Genomic DNA, 25206 nt, shown 5'->3' with positions numbered 1-25206 from the left:
GTGGGACAGATAGGTGCTAAAGTAGAACCAAGTCCCTCTAAGGAAAGGACAGAGAGACTTTTTTGCAAGCCAGTTCATGCTCATTCAGTGCCAAAACTTCCCAAAAGATTAGTGGGTGGGCGATGCACAGCTACAGTCTCAGTTAACAGTGTTGAATGTAATTGTTTACTGGATTCAGGGTCCCAGGTAACCACCATTGCCAATTCTTTTTACCAAGAACACTTACCTGACCTCTCAATTAAACCCATCAGTAATCTGTTAGAAGTCGAGGGCGCAAACGGTCAAGCAGTTCCTTATTTAGGATACATAGAGATAAGTGTCACATTTCCAAAAGAGCTCGATCAGTCTGGACTTGAGTTACCTACCCTTGCGTTAGTGGTTCCGGATATAAGCTCAAACTCTGATACACCACTACTCATTGGCACAAACACACTCGATCCTTTGTATGAGCAATTGTCTGCCAATAACTTACCTGATTCCAAGGCACTCTCTTATGGGTACCAACACGTGCTAAAAGCCTTAGCAGTCAGAAAAAAACAAAGCAAAGATGGACGAGTTGGTGTGGTGAAGCTTCGAGGGAGAACCCAAGAAGTTCTCCCTGCAAATAAAAAACTGTTACTAGAAGGGTTTATGCAACCCAGCCAAAACAAGCATGAGCCTTATGCACTCATTGAACAACCCACCAATGGTTCTCTACCAGGGGGTATAATTGTAGACTGTTGCCTCATTTCCTTACCTTCACATGGTCCATACAAAGTACCTGTTGTACTAAGAAACGAAACTAACCATGACATCACATTACCCACTAACTGTGTGATCGCTGAGTTAGTTAAAGCCGATCGTGTTATGCCATATCCAGAACCTGACAAAAGTGATCAGAAAGTACTTGCGGCGTGTAGTTCGCAGCAACAGACTTCACCTTCAAACCCTCCTCTCAGTTTTGACTTCGGTACTTCGCCCTTGTCCGAAGAATGGAAAGGGAGGATCACCAACAAACTTAACACTTACTCCGATGTGTTTTCGCACCACGATCTTGATTTTGGTCATACACAACAGATAAGACATCACATCAACTTAAAAGACGAGACCCCATTCAAACAGAAATCTCGGCCGATCCATCCACATGATTATGAAGCCGTGAGAAAACATTTGGAAGCCCTCTTGGAAACCGGTATAATAAGAGAGTCGGAGTCTCCATTTGCCTCACCAATAGTGGTAGTTCGGAAAAAGAATGGTGAGGTACGTCTATGTATAGACTATAGAAAGCTTAATCTGCAAACCATTCGCGACGCATATGCCCTGCCTAACTTGGAGGAGTCCTTTTCTGCTCTCGCTGGATCACAGTGGTTTTCTGTGATGGACCTCAAGTCAGGTTACTATCAAATAGAGATGTGTGAAAAGGATAAACCTAAAACTGCTTTTGTTTGCCCGTTTGGGTTTTATGAATTTAACCGTATGCCACAAGGAATAACAAATGCTCCAAGCACTTTCCAACGGGTTATGGAAAAGTGTATGAAGGACATTAATCTGAAGGAAGTGTTAGTTTTCCTAGACGACTTGATCGTCTTTTCCAACTCCTTGGAAGAACACGAAACCAGACTTTCTCACGTTCTTGAACGGCTTAGAGAATACGGACTCAAGCTATCACCAGATAAGTGTCGTTTTTCCAGACATCTGTGCGTTATCTTGGACATATAGTATCTCGAGATGGCATAAAAACCGATCCAGATAAGGTGGAAGCACTCAAAACTTGGCCGAAGCCTCAGACTTTGAAGGAACTCCAATCTTTCTTAGGATTTACCGGTTATTACCGACGCTTCGTTAAAGATTACTCAAATATTGTCAAGCCACTAACATCTCTCACGGCTGGTTATCCACCCAAACGGAAAAACTTTAAAACACCACCATGTAGATCAAAGTACTTGAACCCCAAAGAACCCTTTGGGAATCGTTGGAGCCAAGACTGTGAGAAGTCCTTTCAAACTATTATTGAAAAACTTACCACTTCGCCAGTTCTTGGCTACGCTGACGCAAAACTCCCATATCTAGTACACACAGATGCTAGTACGACCGGACTCGGTGCAGCGCTATACCAAGTGCAAAACGGTGTCACACAGGTAATCGCTTATGCAAGTCGCGGTTTAAGCTCTAGTGAAACTAGGTACCCTGCGCACAAGTTGGAGTTTCTAGCCTTAAAGTGGGCCATAACAGATAAGTTTCATGACTATTTGTATGGGAACACATTCACTGTCATTACTGATAATAATCCGTTAACTTACCTCTTAACAACGGCAAAACTCGATGCAACGAGCTATCGTTGGCTAGCTGCGTTGTCCACCTATAATTTTGACATCAGATACCGTGCAGGTACACAGAACGTTGACGCGGATGGCCTGTCTAGGAGGCTGCATGATAAACCTGAAGACAACTCAAAATTCACTGAGGAATGCCAACGACTAGATGAGTTCCGATCTCATCTTTTATCCTCTGTCAAAGAAGTCGAGCTTCAACTTCAAGCCGAAGCAGTGAAGGCAACATGCCAAAAGCACATGGTCTTGGATGAGACTGATTCTCCTTGTGGTTTAGTTCAGTCACTTGCCATGTCTGCAGCGGCCATTCCAGACCTATTCCAGTTGGAAGACAATAGTGACAGTTTCTTTGCTGTGCCCAAGTATAACCATGCTGACCTTGTCTCCTTGCAGAGGAAAGATCCAACCATTGGCCGAGTCATTCAGCTGCTTATGACTGACAATAAACCACCAACTGATACTATTGCAGAACCCCCGGTGGTTCTTAACCTTTTGAGAGAGTGGAAACGGTTTGAGTTTCAAAATGATTTACTGTACCGGAGACGCCAATTAGGACCAGAGACATCATTGCAGTTAGTCTTGCCTGATTCATTACGTTCAACAGTCATGCAAAGCCTACATGATGATATGGGGCATCTTGGGGTTGAACGTACGACAGATCTCATTCGGTCCCGTTTTTACTGGCCAAGAATGGCTAGTGATATCGAAATCAAAGTTAAAACTTGCGAAAGATGTATCCGTCGGAAGGCCCTCCCTGACAAAGCTGCTCCAATGGTGAGTATTACCACCACCAGACCTATGGAGTTAGTTTGCATGGATTTTCTCTCCATAGAACCAGACAGTAAGAACACTAAAGATGTCTTAGTGATTACAGACCATTTTACAAAGTATGCAGTGTCCATCCCAACCAAAGATCAGAAAGCCACCACCGTCGCGAAGAACCTGTGGGAACATTTTTTAGTCCACTACGGGTTTCCTGAGCGTCTTCATAGTGATCAGGGACGGGATTTCGAATCACGTACAATCAAGGAACTTTGTTCTTTACTTGGTATCCGTAAAGTCAGAACGAGCCCTTATCACCCTCGTGGCAACCCCGTTGAACGGTACAATCGTACATTACTCAGCATGTTGGGAACTTTACAAGCCACTGAGAAACATCACTGGCGCGATTTTGTAAAACCACTTACTCACTCGTACAATTGTACAAAAAATGACGTGACGGGATACTCTCCCTACGAGCTAATGTTCGGTAGGCAGCCTCGGTTGCCTATAGATATTGCCTTTGGGTTACCGCATTTGAACAAGCCCTCTATAACTCATTCTCAGTATGTTAAAGAACTGAAGAGTCATCTGGAACAGAGTTATGACATTGTCATAAAAAACTCTCAAAAAACAGCGAGGAAGAACAAAGAACGGTTCGACAGAAACATTCGTGAGTCCACACTAGGTGTGGGAGATCGTGTTTTAGTCCGAAATCTTCGCTTAAGAGAAAAGCATAAATTAGCAGACAAATGGGAGCAAACAGTGTATATAGTTCTCAAACAGATGGAAAACTTGCCAGTATACACTGTAAAACCAGAGAACGGAGAAGGACCCAACAGAACACTCCACAGAGATCTTTTACTGCCTTGTGGTTTTCTCTCTTCATTAGAAAATGAAACAGAACGCGTTACGAAACCTAGCAGACCTCATACAAGACAGAGTTCAGCCTTAGAACCTGACCCAGATGAGCCACTTGACGAAGAGGTAGATGAGTTTTATTACTCTGATCTTCCACAAGTGCTAAACCGACCATCCTATCAAATAGCGGTCACCTTGCCAAATAGGGAACTCATAGCAGATTCAGGACCGGTAAATAATATTCAACAACAAAACACACTATCCTTACACACAGGGGATCGCAAGGAACCAACCTTAGCTGGTAATGAAAATGCTGAATTGTCCTTACTTGACAAAGGCATCAACACCGAAACATTCTTACCTGACAGAATGAGTGAAACTGCGACATTCTTACCTGAAAGAGTGAAAGAAGCAGCAACATACTTACCTGAAAAAACGAAAAAAAACGAAGTACACTTACCTGACGTAGAAACGGGGGATGAAACTAACACAAACCTACCTCAATTGGATGGTGTCCTAAAGTCGCAGCAACGTGATGTAAGTTTTGAACCCATCATACACGATCAGACACATACATCTGAAAAGACCAAAGTCTTAGAGAATAGCTCATCAGCTCTGTCGGAAACAGAGAGCTCACTTCGTCCTGTCTCAGTTGAGAATCAAACCGAAACGGATGAGCATGATACTGTGCAACCAGAGATGTATGTCAGGAGATCTGAACGAAGTAGTCAGCCTCCTCAAAGACTAACTTACTCTCAATTGGGCAATCCACTAGTGACCGTAGTTAGGTCCCTTTTCCAAGGACTTAATAAAGCTTTTATTGACTCTCTTACTCAAGAAGTTGTGTACCCCGTAGAAACAATGCACAGGGACGTGCATGATATTTAATGGGGGAGGATGTAACCCAGAAGCTAGAACCTTAATGAGGTATTAACTAATTGGCTTACTAATATGATCCATCCTCAATTTAGATAAAATATAAAATATAAATTAAGGAAATTAACAATACTAATTAATAGATATCTAATTAACTAATAGATAATTTCATAATGAATTATTGGAAGGGTGAATAACTAAAATAACGAGTTTAATATTAAACATCGGTTAAAACAAGAATCTTGAACATCACTAACAGAAACAGAAGAGGAAAGCTGTATACTATTGGTCCAGGTGGGAATCTGAAATTTCATTGGCTGAGAGAAATAAGTCCCGCCTCCGCGAAATAAAACCGTGCGACGCAGCTGAGCGAGAGGAGAGACAAACGGCTGTGCAGCACGCAGATACAGAAAGCAAAGACTGAGCGGTTAGAGAGAGAGAGAGAGAGAAAAAAAAACAACGGTCGAGGCCGTGAAGAACCCTGATTTGGGTGCCGCATAGATAGAGGGAGAGGCGGACTTGACTCCTTCTAATAAGAGCTAGGAACTTGGAACCAACGCGATTTGTGTGGAGACGACAGAGTGAACCAATCCTCTGTAGGAGGGAACCGTTGGAGCGCGTTGGCTGGGTTTTTTTTTTCCTTGGGTTTGATCCCGACTCCTATGATCACTCACTTGGAACGAGAACTGGATTTCTTCCTGACGAGGGAGATGGCGAGCCTTAACCACTGAACGAACCAGGACATCTCAAGTAACTGAAGAGCAGACTGCTCTCTTCTGTGAACAATCTCAACGGTGTGGTAGGAAAAAATCGCACCACCGGACTCTGACTTTCACCCCAAGCGTGGGGATTTGACTTGACGCCGGCTGACTTGTGACTCATATGATCAAATCTCATACCGACCATTTTACTATTGTCGATTGTTTTCATCTGTTTTTGTGTGTTATCTTTATGTGTTATATTTCCCATTATTATTAAAATTTAGTATATAAACCGTTTCATGCTATACCCGTGACTCCAGTCATTCTTAAACAACCTCCAATTCTCCCCGAACCTAATTATTGGCCCATTTGTTTATTTTTTCTTTTAATTATCTTATTGTATCCTGTAATCCGGTTACACTTTAAAAGCAGACGAATCTCCATTAAAACTACAAAATGATATAAATGTTTGAATTTGACAAAAGGATCAGTTTCATGATTCCAGATGTGAGAAAACTTCAAGTCCACATTTGCTTTAAATGCATTTCCAACTTTAATTTGTTCATCAAAAGGAAAAATGTAAACAGCGAGGATTTTTTTTTCTCATTTCCAAAACATATCCGTCACAACGTTTCATAAACATCACAACATAGAAATCAGCACACCGAATCACCGTGAGCAGCTGGTCGCGGCACCCAACGAGTGTTAGAATAACGACGTCATCGACCTCAACCGGGATGCAGGAAAATCACAAAACGTTTAACGAATGGACGGAAGCAGCGAGTTCATAAAGAAACGTGCAGGTTTTATAAAACCACAGCGGTCTAATAAAGAAGACCTGAGTGATAATAAACACGGATTCCAATTTACCGATCATCGCACGTGACGGAAAAATAAAGATATAAATTCATGTAAACCCCAACATGCCTCCAAAATAAATAAACTTGTACATTATTTAAAAAATATTATGAGTGACCAAGAAAAAGTGTAGCCAGCACACATCGGTGGGCCCCATGTGGAACCTACATGGGCAAGCCGTATGGGTCCCACCGGGGTTTACCTACAAACATTTTAAACCCTCTGAAAACCCACGTGGAGCCCTTTAAAATCGATGTGGGCAAAGATCTCTCTGAGCAAACCCTTGTGGGGCCACCATGGAAACTGCAGACAAACCAGGGAGGGACCCATACAGCTTGCCCATATAGGTCCCATGTGGGGCCCACATATGTGTGCTGGCTCCTCCTGGTGGTGTTTCCCAAAGAAACACCACCTCTGTCAAAAATCACATCTAGGATTTATCTGAGGTAAAGAAAGGCAGCATAAACCTGGGAATGAATCTAAATAAAAACCAGAAGAAGGTAAGAAAGACAGCCTGTGCAGTTTCTCCTTCATTATCCATCTGATTTTAATAAATGTGCTAAACAAAAAGGCGCAAATTAATCTTTCTTTCTGCCAAGTTTGGTGTGAAAACCTCTGTGATGCGGACGCTTTCAGCTCAGCTCACGGCAACAAGCAGAAACGCAAACACTACCCGGGGTCAACATGGGGGGAAAGGAGAGGAGTAACACGGATGTTGAATTAAACTGAATTAAATAAGACGACGCAGCAGCAGAGCTCACATTTCTTTTAAAGCTGATAAAATATCCAACTTTACTCGTCGGCCGAGCTCAGACATTCACAGCGTAGAAACCCCGACCAGCAGGAGAACGGCGAGGCTCAACCTCAGAAAGTTCTGGTTCTGTTGTCGCCTCTTTTCTCTACCTCCGCTGAACCGTCAGACTCTTAGATAAGCGAGCCGCGCGAGTCGGCCGCAGAGCTGGCGCGCAGCCTGGGAGCACGGGTGCAGGGAAATGTTTAGCGGGAAGTGCTGTCCAGCTGAAGCACAGATCAGATCTGGACTTAAAGGACGGCACAGATCTGGAGGTGATAAAAAAATAAACGTGACAAGTAACGTTCTAAATAAACCAGGAAGACGAAGATTTAAAGCCGTAAACAAGTCGTGCTAACAGCCTGGCTTTAAATAAAAGCGGAGCGCATGAATGAAACTCCTTTATGGTTGTTTTTAAGGATCTCATGATTAAAGAATCATATTTATCAATAATTTATCCACTATTAAAGCACTAACCGTGCTGTTTTCACTAGTTTGTAACTTCTGAGTCACAAATGTACAATCCTGGAAAATAACCTAGTTGTTTTTTTATCAAATACGTTCCTCTCGTGACACATCAGTGCCTTAATACGCTGCAACGTGTGCACAAGTTCATACCACCTACATTTATTTAGATAAAGCATCTCGTCTTGTTCACTTCCAACAAAGCCAGCCTTCATCAGACGGATTAAACGTGAGAAATTTACAACATCTAAACGCAAAGGTTCCCTTATTTTGGACTCGTTTGATCAAATCCGAGCTTTCTACCGAGACGAGTGTGTGTGTAACGAGTGAACTTTGTCCTCATCTGCTTGTATTTTCTCAGAGTTTAGCCAAAGTAATAGTCGACGCCCGACAGGAGGTTTAATTCTGGTGCAGCTAACTCCAAACCAGAAGCATCTGCATCTTTAAGAAGTCATTAATTGAGCTTTGATTTTGCTCAAATGTAACAAAAGTCAAGAAAAAGCATTCATGCAAGTAAACTATAACCAGCACTCTGCGGCGTTTGCACTAAAGCATCAACCCTGCGTGTTTACAAAACAATCACAGAGTGGACTTGTGTAGCTAAAGCCTGAGAGGCGGCGGACGGTTCAGTACGGCGGCTGTGCAACAAACCCGCTCAGGTGTCGTCTAGAGGCACAGCGTGTGCAGAGCCGGGCGATGATAACAAATAAGCAGAAGACCCCCCCCCCCCCCCCCCCAGCAGGTATAACCACAATCCTCACAAACAGAGGTGAAACCCAAATTTAGACAAATACCCCTGTACGAATGGCACCAATAAACCGGTGACAGCTGCCCTACAGCGGGAGGACGTAGGTGGAGTTGGCTAGTTTGCGCTCCTGTGCAGAAGGAACAGTCTCTCTGCTATGGAGGGGTCTGTGACAGTCCAGGTCCTGAAGTGGAGGGAAGTGCTGCCGGTAACAGAGCCACGCGAAGGTGAGACCCAGCAGAGACCCAACTAATACATCTACACGAAGGACAAACAGAAGAACACATGATGAAAAATCATCGTTTATTTTAAGCAATACGATTCTTCAGGGTATCGGCAGGTTTAAGGGAGCCAAATTTAAGACCTTTTTTAAGGCCAGTTTGACCAAATTTAAGCTACTTTTTTAAATTAAATTTAAACTATAATTTCCAGCTATTGCGAATGTGGGATTAGCCATCCAGTTTCCATAAAAGTTGCACGTCCCCATGGCGCAATCTCCCACTAGCTTAAAGAGCAAGTCACCCCCAAATAAACTTTTTTTTGCTGATAAGCTAAATAAACGAGTGTCTAATCGTGCTGCAGACACGTGTCGTCAATAATTTGGCACTTCAGTGCATCTTAGTTAAAATTTAAATATTCTGCCTGAAACTGGCAGTGTTGTGCCGTCGTCAGGTAAAAACTCTGCACTGTATTTTAATTTAAATCTGCCACCGCTATTGGCTAAGAAGTATGCTATGATGTAAACTGGTACATTATGATGTCACAATGCTGTCGTGAGCCTGAGTGTGTATTTGTTAGCGGCTCCGCCCTCTCGGTCTGCCAGGCAACAGCATGTGTTGCATTTTTCAAACAGGAAGTGGGAGTGGAGTTAGACTCTGGTAGGGGGTGACTTGCTCTTTAACCAGCTAATGTGCTCATCTAAAAAACGCCCCCTTTCACAACCAACTGAATGAGTACGGTTCCGCTTATGCCAATATCATACACAAAAAATGCTGAACACTAACTAGAAATTCATGAAAATTGAAATAAAATAATCTTGTTTATTGGGTCTTTGGTAATTTAAGACCTTTGGAAGCTGTATTTAAGGATTATTTGTCATTTTTAAGGATTTTTAAGGCCTTAAATTTGGAAAAGCAAATTTAAGACTTTAAGACTTTTTAAGGACCCGCGGATACCCTGTTCTTGGATATGGAAGGATGTGTATGTGGTGCTTATTAATTCCATAGGTCATCTACCCAACTTCATTAAAGAGGACATATTGTGCTAAATTCACCTTTTGGAGCACTTTGTGCTGCCCTGTGGCTCTCTACCGCCTCTAAAATCACTCCACATGTGAAAAAACATCTGTCCATTTGTTTTCTGTAAGTATTTGGATTTAGGAATTATTTGCATTAAGCAAGAAGTTTCAAAAAGTCCCCGTTTGTGACATCATAAACAGGGAAAACCCTGCATCACCTCTCTAGGCTAGAAGAGCGGCGACTCTAGGCCAAGCCCCTCCCAGCCAATCAGTGGATGGGTGGGCGTGGTCAGCTCCAGCTTGTTTTCTTAAAGTGCAAGTCACCCCCTACAAGAAACTTTCTCCACTCCTACTTCATATTTGAAAGATGCGACAAATGCTGTTGCCTGGCAGACTGAGAGGGTGGAACCACACACACACACACACACACACACACACACACACACACACACACACACACACACACACACACACACACACACACACACACACACACACACACACACACACACAACAGCATTGTGACATCATAATGTACCAGCTAATGTCATTGTGTACCTCTTAGCCAATAGTGATGGCAGATTTAAATTCAAAAGCAGTGCTGAGTTTTTACCTGACGACACTGATAGTTTTAGGCAGAATATTAAATTTTAACTAAGATGCACTGTAGTGCCAAATTATTGACTGCTTGTGTCTGCAGCACTATTAGATACTCATTTATATAGTTTATCAGAAAAAAAATTGTTGATTTGGGGTTGACTTGCTCTTTAAAGAGCAAGTCACCCCTTACAAGAAGCGTACTTCATTCCCACTTCCTGTTTGAAAAATGCAACAAATGCTGTTGCCTAGCAGACCGAGAGGGTGGAGCCACTAACAAATACACACACTCACGACATTGTGACATAATGTACCAGTTTACATCATAGTATACCTCTTAGCCAATAGCGGTGGCAGATTTAAATTCAAATGCAGTGAAGAGTTTTTACCTGACAACGGCACAACACTGCCAGTTTTAGGCAAAAAATTTAAATTTTAACTAAAATGCACTAAAGTGTAAAACTATTGACTACACGTGTCTGCAGCACGATTAGACACGCATTTATATAGTTTATCAGAAAAAAATAGTTGATTTGGGGGTGACTTGCTCTTTAAAGTGACAGAACCCTGAAACGGCTCATTCTGGAAGGTACTGAAACTAAAAAATAAAACAGCTAGAATTGCTTTGTGTAAGAGGGATTTAGTGTAAAAAAGAACTTCATGAAAATGTTTAGGATCCACCACAGAACTAATATAACTTCAGTAAAATGTCATAATATGTCCCCTTTATATATATCTGTTTGCGTGTCTTGTGTTTGTATTATGACTTCAGGGCTGAGAGGTGATTTAAACTCTGACCTTGCCAGTGGTGTTTGTAGTCGCAGGTTCTGGAGAGGGCGATCGCAGCTGCGATGAGTAACGGGGTGAGGAAAGCACACAGCCGCCATGCTCTGCCTTGGCCTGCTGCACTGAAGCATCGCAGCTTTCCTGCGACGTACAGCGCCGTGAAACCCAAACCTGCAAAGGCGACTGAGAGAAAACAGAGAAATACAAACACAGGAGGAGTCAGGAAAACTAAGAACAGCACAGAAGAGGCAGCAATGTTCTATTCACGTAGGACTACGAGCCTGAAGGTAAAAACACACTCTACTTGATATCCAAGCTCAACCATAATGGCCTCTTACAGGAAGAGTGTCCACTTGGAAAGCTCTTTCTTCCCTCCATGACCGCATCTGGGTCACCGCTGCAGCGCAGCTCCAAGTTCATCTGACCGTCAGGGAAACAGCGATAGAAGAAGTCGGGTCTCGGCCTGGAGGAGGACACATTTGGGCTTTCACACACTTTCACACAAGCTGAAATTGTTTGATAGTCCCCGTTTTACCTGCCAACAACAAGTTTGATGACGTTGGTGAACACTCCATTGAGCACCAGAGTCAGACTCACAGCTGGATGACGAGAGGAAACACGCCAGTTATTCAAAACAAGAGCCGATGTGCGTTTTTAGAATAAAGTCTGCAGCTGTGGGGGTTTCTTTTCTCACCCAGAGAGGCTTCTTTCAGATCTCCATCCGACTTGATCAGGGTGTTGAAAATCAAGATTACGATCAGGGGAGTGAAAACAGCCACACTCTGACGAGAGGGAAACAAACCTTTCAGAATAAAACACTGCAGATGTGACCAAAAGGCCCCATCTAACCCGACTTACAAACATGAGAGAGGTGGGAACGTGGTCGGCCTCCACGTGGTGGAATTTATACAACCACATCTCCTCCGCCTGGATCTCGCGGTAAAAAGGAGGAAGCTGCTCTGTAACACTGAGAGGAGGACAAACTGCTACTCAGCAAACGGCACCAAAAGGCACCAACAGGTACGTTTGAAAAGGAGAAGGAAGCTCACAGGAATACAAACAACAGAACGAGTCGGACGGAAATCTCCGACAGGAATCCACGCAGCAGCCTCCTCTTCATTTTGTTTGTTGGAACGGTCTTCAGTCAACAGCAAACATAGTTCCTCTGTCGGCTTTTAACTGAACTGTAAACAGGAATGTGAGTTTGGGTTTTAATTCAAGCTTGGTTAAAAGAGAGATATTTACACCTTTGGGATAATAATAATAATAATAATAATAAGAAGAAGTAACGAAGCGACTGCTGCCTTGAGCCGACTCATTCAAGTTTGACTGCTACAGAAAGCCTTGGTAGCATCAGATCAGACATTAAAGCTGGACCAATGGGACTACACCTATTAAATCAGAAATTGATGAGTATCGGCCTCTAATATACTTTTGATTTTGTAAAATATTAAACAAAATTGTTATTTTCCACCAATGCAACACCTTTCTGGCACATGGAGGTTCATTTATGACACATCAACCTGGATTTTGACCACCCTATACTACTGAGACTACACTTGCTTTAGAAGGACAGAGATGAAGTCACTGGAAACACAAGCAAAATAAAAACCAGATTAATTCTTCCTAAACTAAAGTGACAGCCCACCTCTGTTAAAACACACGTTTCAGATATTTCCTCTTGATTATAGTTTTATTCTTGCACGATACTTCGATCTTTATAAAGTAACGTCTGAAAATGCAGACAAGCATGTTAATAATTTCTCATTAGATCTGAATATGATCTTCAATACAAAATAACCACAATTTCAGATCAAAATCAAGTACAAAAATAAGATAATTTTCTTTTTTCTTTTTATTCTTTTTGCTCACTTTGCTCAGAGATAAATAGAAAATATATTTATGTTATAAGCTGAACGTCCCAGACATTTATTATGTGTACATTTCTGATAAAACATGTTTGTTATTATTCTGGGTAGTCCCATTTCTCTGTCTAAACCTGGTTTAAAGGCCAATTCTGAATCTCTGCCCCCCACTTCCAGGTGAGACACATATTTTGCACAATCTGAATTTGTTATTATACATATAGACAAATAAACCAAGCCAGCTTAAATACACAGTGAAGAACCCAACACACAGCAGAAGACCAAATACGGACTGAAAGTAAATACATCTGTAGGAAGCTAAGCTAGCAGGTAACATCTGTCAAACAAGACATCTGGCTCATTTCCGCGTTGTCAGTCAAGATAATTCCAACAAATCTAGATTACTAACCTCAAACGGGCCGGATTTTACCTCTTCATCCCAGGATTTACATGTCCCAATAACAAGAAACAAGACTCGACATCTTATTCCTCTGCCGACAGAGAAAGTCTCGTATTTTAGAGAAACAGATGCCAGGGAGGCGGAGAGCTGCGCGTGAAGCAAATGGTGGAAACATTCTTATCCGGTTAAGGTTTTCAAAATAAAGGCATCAACATTTCTTGCCAACATTGGCGTCTGAATCGGTCTGAATAGTATGTTGCTCTCATCGCTTCGCTGTTTGAGAATTTGTTTTTAAATGAAAGACATTAAATCTAAAAAATACAGCTACAATTAGCTTTATATGGATATTTAAAAACTGTTCTATTTCTGAAGTTCCACAAACCGGAAATACTTCAATTGCAGATTTATTTTTCTTGTGGCGAAGATGCAACAAGCCACGTCACGCCGTTAGATGCCACCTGGTGGACAAGAGAGGAATTTTAAAATGTTTTGCTTTACATTGAAAGCCATACTATGGATCTTCTTCATATTTTTAAACCGTTTTCTTGAGCAAGTGTGTGCTAAAATGACGCTTTACATGATTAATGAAATGTTACTCAGACCCCCACCGCCCTTTTTGGCCAGAATACTGCATTTGTGCAGGTCCGTCTGTTGGAGCTGAGCCGGCGCTGCAGTCTGCTTCCAGCATGTTTCCTGCAGTGTTTTATTAACACAGCTGATTATTTGGATTTAGTAATGAATCACTCCCGTAGAAAGTAATGAAGGCTGGGGAAACATTTCAGCAGTAAGATAAAGATGTTAAAAAAAATGAACGCACATCAAGTGCACTAGGGGGCGTTAAAGCATGCAAAACAGCCAAGTGTGCCTTTAAAATGTTTTTCCTCATTTTACATATTTAGATATTCTTACTTGCTGACAGGAATTAATCAAATGTTCATGATTATTAATAACATTAAATGTCACTTGGTCTTGTTGAGTTGGTGCAGCTCAATGCGGAATTACCGAAGCTAGAATCGAGACAAAAAGATCCGTAACACTGTAGATTTGAGGTTTGTACCTGTAGAATGAAATGTGTGTATTGAGAGTTTTGATTTCAAACATGTACATTGATTTTTTTATTTATTTTGGAAGTCTGCTAGGTAAAAACCGAAAGTTTCATGTGTCTGAATGAATGTTTGATGTTACAAACTGAGTTGTAAATGTACAAAAATAAAAGTTTGATTTTACAAAATAAAAAATACATGTACAAAATGAAAAATTCCTGTTACAAAACAAGAAATACAAGTACAAATTGAGAATTACAAGTTAGAAAACTAAAGTTTCAAGTTACGAATCCAAAGTTACATGTCATGAAACTTGTACCAAGTTACAAAACTTGGTACAAATTACATTGAATATTGTCCCAACCCTAGTTCCATTTATAATGGTCATTATTACATATGCTGCTTCCCACATTGAAACAACTTATTTCATTCATTAATTTAGGAAAAATAAACACTGTATATGAAATCTGGTTAAGACTAAACTCGTGATTTGATTTTAACTAGGGCTAGGACTTGATTAAAAAATTTAATCTAATTAATTAGAAGCTTTGTAATTGATTAATCTAAATTAATCGCATTTTAATCGTTCAGGAAAATGTGCTCTCAAAGCAAAACTTTTAATTAAAATTATGAGACAGAGAATCAAACATTAGACATGGTTATTACTGTAAACTAAAACTTTTAATAAAAAAAATGCTATTCGGTCTACGAGGCAATCGTGCAATGACATACTCGAAATGCAAGCTGCGATTAAATGCATTAATTTTTTTAACGCATCATTATTTTCTAATTAATTAATCATAATTAACAGGTTAAAAGTCCCGGCCCTAGTTTTAACACAACACAGATAATACAAAATATAGCTAATAAGGTAGAAATAACTTTGTGCTGCCACCTGGTGGTCATTCTGGTACATGACAGCTTCCTACATTACAGCAGGGGTGACTTTAACGGAGATAATAAATAAAAAACTGAATACTGGAAGTATTAAAAAATCCTAATGTGATTTGACATTACAACAACATGAATGAAGGGGTAAATAAACCATTTAAATAGGTTTGTTGATCGGTCGTCTTGTTCAGTAAACACACAGTGAGAGTTTCACTGAGACAGAGTACAGCTTTATTAAAGTCAAACTTCAAGCATATCTGAACTCCTCAAACTGAACTTTAGAATGAAAAAGGACACAATCAATATTCTCAAATAAAAAGACAAGTCATGTACAAAAACGTTTCGTCTCAACAGTCACACACATTTAGAAGCAGAAATTTACAGGCAAAAAGAGGACGCCACAGTAACATGAGTCTATGCAAATTCAATGCAAAGTATTTACAAGTTCCTCAACAGTATGTCGTATGTCGTAACACAGGTTGAACAGTAATTAACATGGCAATGTGTGCTCATCCACATTTTTATTGAAGCAACACCAAGAGATAGATATGACCCCAGTTAGTTACTGTAAGCAAGTTTTCTACAAGTAAAAAGAGATGAAGAGTGCTTATTTATGCAGGTGAATTTATTCCTTTATTCCAACACTATTTGACAGCATGTCTGGTAAGACCTTAAGGACGAGTCGGCAACATTGCACAAAAACAAAAGACGTCACAGTGAACTGAAACATGCCCTCTGACAAGCAAGGGTGGTCCATCCTAAAATTAAGTGAAAAAAGAAAATCCTCCTCAGGCATATTTACGGGTCACTTATTATAAAAGTAAAAAATAAAAAAGACATGCTGTCTTTAAAAAAAATGTGGGTAACAGTAAAGAAAACATTCACTATCACATCAGTCTGGTGAACACAAGGACAACAAAGTAGTAATACTGCTGCTGTAACAGCTCAGCAGGGCAGAAGACAAACTGGCACAAAGAAAGGAACATGATCATGCAATCTGCAGGTGCAAAGAAAAATAAAGGCTGCTCGGCTTTACAGAAATTCTGTGCAATGTGGTGATAAAAATGAGAGAAAACATTGGCACTGATTCATCAACGGACATTGGAAGCATGCAGTTCTGCTAAACTTTTACCGTAAAATAAAAAAACAAGGGCTTCAACTGTTTCAGAAGACATTTCCTTAATTAACTCGATGCATTTGGATCAATAACAACATGCAATTAAGGCCCGTTATAAAAAACAAAAACAAAGAGCAAGGTTTAAACAACAGTTTTGAGAAAGTGCCTTGATGCACTAAATAAAAAACAAAAAACAGGACGCAGTGCAGAAAAATGCCTCAAATTAAAACAATGCAGATTAAATCTGAGCATTTATTCATTTGAATTAACTCTTTAATTTTGAAATTGTCATGAAAATCTTGAATCTTTCCAAAATGTCACTTTTTTCAGTCAGACACTAAAAGACTCATTTTAAATTTGCTCAAATTCGACCAAAGTTTAAGATCAAGTACTTGTTTGCAGTTTTAAATCCAACTTTATGTTTAGTCCGCTACTTCCCTTGTTTTACACTCGGTTAACCAGATTAAGCATCTTAAACTACTGGAGCTGAGCAGCAATCCTGCACTCAATCTTTATGAATAATCCCTATTTTCAGTTTATTTTTCTAAAGAGGTGTTAAATTCAGCTTAATAATCATTTCAAGATTGTATGATGTTTTTTCTTTTTGCTTTGTTCATGTAAATCAGGTCAAAAATAAGTAAAAAAAATAACATAAAAATTGAATGAGCTAATTATGAGACACGATTGGCAACAAAAATGGAAGCTTATAACTTATATTTTACCATTTAAATCCTCAAAATCTTTAAGAAAAACAAAAACAACAACTCAGAAGTCAAATTTTCCTCCGTCATGGTCATCGAACCAGAGATGAGTCAAACGCAGACCGGTGAGAGAACAAATCCGCACCGAACAAAAACGTAACATCCCGTTACCGAACTGCTTCCCACTGCTTTCAACGCCGATCAGCGGGTCACGATACGGGCCGACGAGCAGCTGCTGTTACCAAATGTGGAATCATTACACCAAATGCAAGAAAATGACTAGCTACAAGCATGATGCGTAAAACTCCCCGTGTCGTCTTCGTTCGGATTATTATTTTCACTTACAGCTTGGTGACAAGGGGAGACGAATTACTGCAACGGTGTCCGAAGTAACGAAACTGGTATAAAATGTGGTGCAATAAATACAAAAAGTTTTGATTTGACAGATGAGCGATTAAAAACACTGTACAGGAGTTTCTGTTTGTACACGATACCGGACCGGACGTTGGTACATCGTTTATTCTTTATATAAAGGCCCGGAAACAAAAGAAGTGCCACCATCTGACACACACTTCCATCTTTTTGTAAGAAGCCGGGGTGGCAGTTTGTTTTTTCTACTTGTGAAAAAAATACAAATAAAATAAAAATCAAGCAATTAGGCCACATTTCTACAAAGACCCAGCATTCACGTTTCCGACTAGGAGGCAAAAAAAAAAAAGTTACAGCACATTTTGAATTCAAACGAGAAGAGGTATCCATTTTTGAAACACTTTCTGTGTTTTTGCGTACGTCTGCCCAAGCGAAACGGTGCCGCAACGAGCCGTGTGAAAGTGCTTTTCGTAGAAGTTTGGCAAACAAAAAGAACAAAAACCCAACTCCTCGGCGTCAGAGCCGTCACAGTACACGTGTGAAATGAAATGACCGGGTTGCACCGCGTCTGGGGCGGCGCGTCCTGCGGCCGAAAACAACTCAAACTTAAGGCTTGTTAACAAAAACACAGCACCGGTGATCACAAGCTGGGCCTTCAGTCTACAACTACTCAGAGGACAAAGTAAGAGAATAAAAGGAAAAAAAAAAACTACAAAAAAAAGTCAAGGATCGGTCTTAAAGAAAAACGTTTTAGAAAAAAAAAAAAAAACATCCCAAAAACGAGCGCAGAGACGAGGCTCCGCCCCTCCTGATTTTTCAGTATTTTACAAGAGCCGGGTTATGTACACGATGGCGAGTGAGACTGGCAATATGAAATCACAAGTACTTCTGTAATGTCATACCATTACACTAGATACCATTATATTTCACCTTAGTAGGACTATTTTCACAAGGTCGTCTGCGTAATGTTCAACACCTAAACGAACAAACGTAATACACCACTCACCGGGATGAAGTGAGAGAATCTGTCTGTAAACATTAACAAACGTAGATACCGTATATAATTATATTCATCTATACCCATAAGTATATTAAAAACCATGTTTGAGGAAGGTTGGAATGTAGCGTGATCCTGGAAAACAAAAGGAAAATTGCACTAAACATCGTTTTCTCGGTTCTTTTTTCTAGAAAAAGAGGAACAGATGCGAAGATGTGAAGAAGCCGAGAAGCAAAGCTGGAGTGAGACGCCGGCCGCGGCCTTCAGCAGGTAAACGGAGAGGGAGGAGGACAGAGGCCTCCTCGCCTCGCCTCACCGACTGAGATCCTCTAAGTGCTGAAACCGACGACATGACGACGCTCGTGAAATCCACAGCTCTGAAAACAGAGACAACAAATAAAAATGAACTGAGTGAGGCGGCATGTTGGGCCTTGTGATGGGCGAGCTGCTGAGAGTGAAAGAAGTGGACTTTTTATGGCAAGAGGAGAGAAAACAGCGCAGTTAATCCTGGTCGGTCCTCCAGTCGCTCTGCTCTCGCCGCTAACAGCATCGAGGTGTTCATCAGTTGGTTCTGAATATTGGCCGTCGCACGGGTTAAAAAAAAAAAAGTCCAAAAAACACTGAATCCCCTTCTGAAGTGCACCGCTGCAGCCGTGAGAGCACTTCACCAGGAATGAGGTATTGTAGGAGTTGCGGCTTCAGTCTTTGGTCATCTGTCCCGCCTCTGGCTCCGGTTTGACCCCGACAGAGCTCAGAGAGTAGCGGCGCGGCTGTGCCGAGCTGGAGCCGAGCGGACTGAGCGGGTTGTGGCTCGAGCAGCAGGGGCGGTCGCCCAGAGAGGAGGCGGTGAGCGCCCCCATCTCGTGGTCCTGGCAGAACGAACGGGGGCAGAAGTCACAGAGCGAAGAAGCCGGGGCGCCGCATATGCTGCAGTCGTGCCACGGGCATTCCCAGCGTCCTGCAGACAGGAACGGAGGTCAAAGGGTCACACGTCGACTCCCAAACAACACAAACACATATTTGTGGTAAACACAGCTTCAACAACAAACCAACTACAGCACACCTGATGAATCCAACTGGACTCAACCAGCAGCTGTAAGGTCTACTTGCCACATCAGCAGAGGTTAAATCGGTCAGATTACAGCAGAGCTGCACCAAATACAAAAAAGTTGCGCTGCGGTTTTTTTCTAACCCTGCGATATTGTTTGCTTTACTAAAAAACAAAGGATTTTTCACGAGATGACCGTCATTTAAGTGAAGCTGCACCCCTGCCATCTGGCTGACAAATAACCCGTTACCAGGATGTAACCAGATGCACAAGCGTTGTGTAACATCCGCAAACCGTAGCAGAAAGCAATTAGCTGCCATCGCGGCGGAGGAGCGTGCTGCCATCGGCCGCCAAGCGGCGCGCTTCAGAAGTGCGGTGCCGTGTCGCTCCAGTAAATTTACACTTGGAGTCTATATTTTTCCTAACCGCACTTCTAGAAGACATCAAGCTCTGGCCAGACAGGAAGTCAAAAAGGAAAGCAGTGTAAAATATTTATCAAATTTCAAAATAAAAGTTGCGTGCAGATTACCAGTTGCTTTACTTGTAAAACATTATGTCACCAACTGTGACACGTCCGTAGCTGGGGTAAACAAAACACAACATAAATCACAGACCTCTTTGGAAAGACGCAGCTTTCTTTCTCGTTTGTTATTGTGTGAATCAGAGAAATCACTTGTGATTAGGGTCGTCACGGTGTGCAAATGTAACCTCACAGTTATTGTGATCAAAATTATCACGGTTTTCGGTATTAACGCGGTATTTTTTTTAAACGTGTTACATTTTCAGACAACTACATAAACCCTGTATGTCAGGAAATATTGTCCTCAGTTTGTGTCTAAATTTAGCCTAAAATGTGTTATTTTGTAATTATGTTGTTTATTTGTTTACATTATTCCCCTTTAGTCTTTAAAATACCAATATTTGCCCATAACTTCTTATTTTTTTCTGTTTGATGTCATCATTTTAAAAATATTAGATCAGATGATACTCAGTACTCAAGTAGCCTTCTAATCAGATACTTTTTTACCCTTACTTGAGTAATAAACCCTATATCAGGAAAATATTGTCCTCGGTTTGTGTCCTTCCAGTGAGCTTTGCAGATGTGGGAAAATGTCATCAGGCAGTAATCGTTGTTAAATTCATAATTATTCTCGGAGAGAGACCAACTCTTATCTGCCCCTGGGAGCCCCGTAATGCATAGCGTCATTTCAACATGGCGGTGTCCGCGACACGGTTTATATGCAGGTAGCGGCGCTGCGGCTGCTTTATATAGCGACTCGTTGCATTCTCCCTCAACCCAAATCCTCGGATCACGCATTTTAGCTAAAACGCTAACGTTAGCTTGCCTTGCGTTGACTGTAGAGTTGTGGGTGATGGTCACGCAGATGTGTCATGAGATTTGAAGCGTTGCTGCCTTTCACAGACACTTTTTCTGCACGTGCTGCAAACAGGATAGCCGTCTTCTATCAGCTGTCCCTCGGCATTCTTCAGATATCCAAAAGATGCCGTACTTCCCACTTTGTCTTCTTTGAGGGATAATGAACGTCCTGAGCGCTGCCGTCTCCTCCTTTGGCCATTATTTCAGCTTTAGCTTCAAGAAAGTTTTGGTTGTAAACAACAAAGTGCGCATGTGCCGCCGGCAACTTCAGCAGATGATACGGTGGCTGGTAAGGGTCACCGCGCCTACACCGCAGCCACGGTAATCCACCGAGATAATATAGTTTTAAAAAAAAACAAGACGGTTATTATTATTGTCAACTTTTTTACCGGGGTTTACCGCTACACCGGTTACCGTGACAACCCTACTTGTGATCTTGTAATCCTCCAAATGTGTGACCTTGCAGGACCAGCAGGGTGCAACACATCCTCTGCCGTTTCGCATCCCGGTAGGAACGGACTGATCTCGTGGGTAAAACACGCCTAACAGCTTATGCAGCACTTAGGCGTCTGGTTAGCGCTTCATGTACCGCGGGTGGTAAATCAAACTCTTCCTGGTCTAATCAGTATTTTTTTATTTTTTTTAAAAAGCATCTATAAAGCTCAAAATCTTATTTTGTTTCAAGTTTAGGCTAATAACTCATACAACTTCTTTTTCTGCTTACCGTACGGAGGCTTGGTGAGGTTGAGACACAGCAGGTGATACGCTTTTGGACACTCCTTCCTGTCACACATCACCAGCTCTCCTCCTCCTCCGCAGCAAAAACAGAAGTACTCGTGCGTGTGTTTGCTCTCCGGTCGCAGCTTCCGCTTCTTAGGCTTCAGCTTGGCGTTCTTGGCCTTCTCCTCCTTCTCTGTCACCACAGCCGTCTGAAAGAAACATTTAAAAAACAACGGCGTCAATCAAAGCCTCCATAACTAGAACACGCTGGAGCCGAGATGTCCTCACCGTCGGCTGCACTCCAAGGAATCCGGAGCAGTTGTCAGATCCACAATGACAGGACATTCTCCTGTTTCCCACACAGTGGAGGTTGTAGTTGAACGTCAGCTCAGCGCCTGCAGGAACACCGAGAACCAGACCCACATTTATGGAAGGGAATGCTATTAAAGCAGGTCAAACGGCGTGCTCCGATCGGAACCCACCAGCCTCGATATCACAGAGGGCAAAGAGTCCGATGCGAACGTCCCCGTTCACCGTCCACTTCTGGGTTTCGCAGTTTGGGCTGCAGCTGTGGTTCATGAAACGAGCCGAGTTTCCTTTTGGGCCAGCATCTATCACCCGATCCTGTCAGGGAACATTAGGACTCTAAAGTTACAGGAGCTCTCCTCGCTTCGGCCTTTATTACCAAAGACGAGAAACTCTGTCTAAGCTAACAAACGCCAGCCCAGATCGCCAACGTGAGCATCAGCCGCTACCTTGGTGAGCGTGAGCATGTAGAAGTTGGTGACGTGCTTTTCGTGGGCGTGTTTGATGCGCTGCTGACACTCCTCTGCGTCGATCACCTCTCCCACATACTCCGTCACAAAGTCGCCCTGAAGAAAACAAGAAACGTCAAGCTTTACCTGCTTCAGACGGAACACAGACACTCTTATCTGAAATGCCAAACGCGGGATTGAACCAGCACATCTGATCCGTCTGGCAGAGGAGGATTAGGAACAGAAAAGTTGTGTGTCTTCTGCAAAGTGACGGTGTGTACGTGTAAAGAAAACATTCGGAGAGGTAAAACGCTAGATTTGATTAGGATTTCTCACCTGATTCATAATATTTACCAACTTTCGTCAACTCAAATATTCACATCACATCCACTCGTTCAAATGGCCAAAAAAAAAACAACCCGTTTAAATACGTTAGAAAAGGCAGAGTCGTAGGGCTAAGAGAAGGAACTTGGTTAGGTAACCAAACAAATAAAAGATCCTGGAAGATGAATCTTTCACCTTGTGGAGATCTTGGTTGGTCCTGAGTCCCCAGCCACACCCGTCTGTCTTCACAACCTCGGTTTCTGCGTAAAGCCGCTTAGAGAAACACTGATTCTCGCATCGGTCTCCTGCAGGACAAACCTAACGGCACAAACGTTACAAGTTAAGCAGAGTAACTTATCGCGTCTTCTGGCTTTATGATTAAAGAACAAATTAAAGGGACTGTAAGGAAGTTTGAAGTTTTTATGCTCGCGATCGCCACTCAGGCCTAACGCGTAACTGCAGCTTCAAAAGTAAGCTTGTGAATGAGGTGTGCACGCTGTACGTGCACACTCAACGAAAATAACAGCTGAGACAGTTCCGTGTGTGTGCGTGTGCTGTGTGTGTGTGTGTGTGTGTGTGTGTGTGTGTGTGTGTGTGTGTGTGTGTGTGTGTGTGTGTGTGTGTGTGTGTGTGTGTGTGTGTGTGTGTGTGTGTGTGTGTGTGTGTGTGTGTGTGTGTGTGTGTGTGGCATGGAGGACAGAGGACAGGAGAACGCGCAGCTAATTAATTAAATAATGTGGTTCTGTAGCTTTCTCTTCAGCACAGCCGACAAAGGTTTATGATGGGTCAGTCCTCCTGCATGCTCAGATCATTCCCTTCCCTTGCTTGAAAAATTGTTCCAAAATGAAAGTTGAACCCACATCTTTTTTATCTGTGAATTCAATGCCGTTCGGCGAGTCTCAAATAAGAATTTGGGCATCTTACTGTAAAAATATACCATTACTGTAAAAAAGAAACTCTAAATAAACTATGTTCCCATTCAGAATGCAACCCAGGTCTTCCGCACGGGAGTCAGGCGTATTCCTAGGTGAGCTAAAGCGCCACTGACATTCTTTGTATCTGTAACTTTTATATCCTTGATGACAGCTGAAACAACATCAAACCAAAGAACGGTTCGGAGTGAAAATGGCTATTTTGTTGCTAATTAGCAGGAAATATCTAGAAGAAAGTTCTACAGAAAGTAGCTAAGGGTCCTCAGAAATGTAGCTAGCTTTGTCACTAGGCGTTAGGAACAGAGACAAAGTGGCACTGCCTCTCTCTCTGCTGCTAAAGCTACGGATAGCAAATGCTACGGGCGATGCCTGAGCGTGAACGCGCATGAAGCAGCCTGCTCGACCCGAGCATCTCTCTTTTTCTGTGATTTTACAGAAAAACAGGCAATCACAGTAAAAATGCCAGGGCTCATTCTACAGGACCAGGGCATTGCAGGAGAATGTATGAAGAAGACATTTATTATTTCTATACATGTTTTTGCTGTCAGACTTCCATAATGCCCCTTTAAATAAAAAGCACACAGACCTGCGGGTGACACTCGTACTGCAGCATGCGGTTGAGACATTGAGAGTCGTGGCTGCAAGGATGCTCGTCTGTGGGTTTGCAGTTGCATCGCTGGATTTCTGACAAGTCAGCCACGTGCATCTGCACTTTACCCACCGGCTTGTTGGCCTGGTAAAGAAAACATAACCAACTCAGTGACGTTCTGATTAAACATTTTTGACTTTTGATATCAAAAGGGCTTAAACCTTGATGAGTTTGTAAGGTGGAGGTTTACGAGAGTTGCGTTCCTGCTCTAAAGCCTCCCTGCTCTCCCTCTGTGCCTTTAGCTCCTGGAACCGCCGGGCTGCTTCTTCCAGAGCTGAAACATCAACGAAACATTTAATAAACTTCTTTTCCACTTTGAACTACAAAGACACTTTGGGGGCAGGAGTTACCCTTCTTGAAGGTTTTGTTGATGTTAATTTGCCCCGTGACAAAGTTCTTGTCATTCTCCACGTAGGGGAAGACCCGGCCCTGGTTGATCCAGTAGTAGTCGTGGGAGCCAAAGAAGAAGACGGGGAAATCACCGACGTCATGGCGAAGGCTCTGAATGTTTGACGGCACCAAGCGAGGGTTGCAGATCTCTGCCGGCCACCACCTGTCCCAAAACCAGACCAGGTGTGATGAGAAAAGAGGTCGAACGCTTTTGTTGTAATGCTTCATCTTTAATATCGTCATGATTAATAACACAACACTTTAGTAGAAAACTATTACATCCAGTATTATACCAAAAACAGTAGATATCGGGGCAATTTTGCGGTTTTCATTCAGTGAACGCGCTCTGGAGAAGTTGCAAAAGGTCTGATTGGAATACTGATGTTCATGCGTGCAGCTCTGCTGAAAGTCTGAAGACATTTCAGGGCTGTGGTGCACGTGTGAAAATGACACGACAGCTGTGCTCTGCTCAGAGCTTCCTCATCATCTCCACCTGAAACATCACATCCCGTTTTTGTGAAAAGTGTGAATTAAATTAGCTCATCTAACCCTAAATGATGATTACAACATTTCTGTTCATTTAACAAAATGTCACCGTTTATTTTTATGATCTTCATTTGTTTTAATGTTTTTTTTATCTTTT

At 42.1% G+C, this 25206-nt stretch overlaps 2 protein-coding genes across 5 annotated transcripts in view; both read right to left on the bottom strand.

Moving 5' to 3' along the window:
- Positions 1–8356: 8356 nt before the first annotated feature.
- On the bottom strand, positions 8357–13391 carry plpp5 (phospholipid phosphatase 5). Its single transcript, XM_015973103.3, has 8 exons — positions 13259–13391; positions 12034–12168; positions 11843–11951; positions 11679–11766; positions 11520–11583; positions 11323–11447; positions 10997–11167; positions 8357–8622 (listed from the first exon to the last, which is right to left on the bottom strand). The coding sequence occupies exons 2-8, from the start codon at positions 12102–12104 to the stop codon at positions 8453–8455; spliced, it is 798 nt and encodes a 265-aa protein (XP_015828589.1). The 5' UTR covers positions 12105–12168; positions 13259–13391; the 3' UTR covers positions 8357–8452.
- A 5532-nt stretch (positions 13392–18923) lies between these two features.
- The window catches only part of nsd3 (nuclear receptor binding SET domain protein 3), a 28775-nt gene continuing 22492 nt past the window's right edge, over positions 18924–25206 (bottom strand). For all 4 annotated transcript variants that reach the window (XM_015973096.3, XM_015973098.3, XM_015973099.3 and 1 more), the window contains 9 exons: positions 24524–24726; positions 24335–24447; positions 24111–24257; positions 22788–22910; positions 22269–22385; positions 21996–22137; positions 21802–21908; positions 21518–21722; positions 18924–19325 (listed from right to left, as the gene is read on the bottom strand). In XM_015973096.3, the coding sequence (XP_015828582.3) occupies positions 19066–19325; positions 21518–21722; positions 21802–21908; positions 21996–22137; positions 22269–22385; positions 22788–22910; positions 24111–24257; positions 24335–24447; positions 24524–24726 (1417 nt within the window). In that variant the 3' untranslated portion in view covers positions 18924–19065. The remainder of the gene's footprint in view (positions 19326–21517; positions 21723–21801; positions 21909–21995; positions 22138–22268; positions 22386–22787; positions 22911–24110; positions 24258–24334; positions 24448–24523; positions 24727–25206) is intronic.

This window comes from Nothobranchius furzeri, chromosome 17, assembly GCF_043380555.1.
Source record: "Nothobranchius furzeri strain GRZ-AD chromosome 17, NfurGRZ-RIMD1, whole genome shotgun sequence".
In the NCBI taxonomy this organism is placed as follows: Eukaryota; Metazoa; Chordata; class Actinopteri; order Cyprinodontiformes; family Nothobranchiidae; genus Nothobranchius; species Nothobranchius furzeri.
The sequence above is the reverse complement of the archived record's forward strand: the minus strand, read 5'-3'. Positions and strand labels throughout refer to the sequence as shown.

Excerpts from the sequence above, each read along its gene's own strand:
- plpp5 (XM_015973103.3), bottom strand. The coding sequence starts at position 12,104 with ATGAAGAGGAGGCTGCTGCGTGGATTCCTGTCGGAGATTTCCGTCCGA. Across the intron at positions 11,952-12,033 it reads GTTCTGTTGTTTGTATTCCT|TGTTACAGAGCAGCTTCCTC; the intron begins GTGAGCTTCCTT and ends TCCTCCTCTCAG. Across the intron at positions 11,448-11,519 it reads ATCAAACTTGTTGTTGGCAG|GCCGAGACCCGACTTCTTCT; the intron begins GTAAAACGGGGA and ends GTCCTCCTCCAG.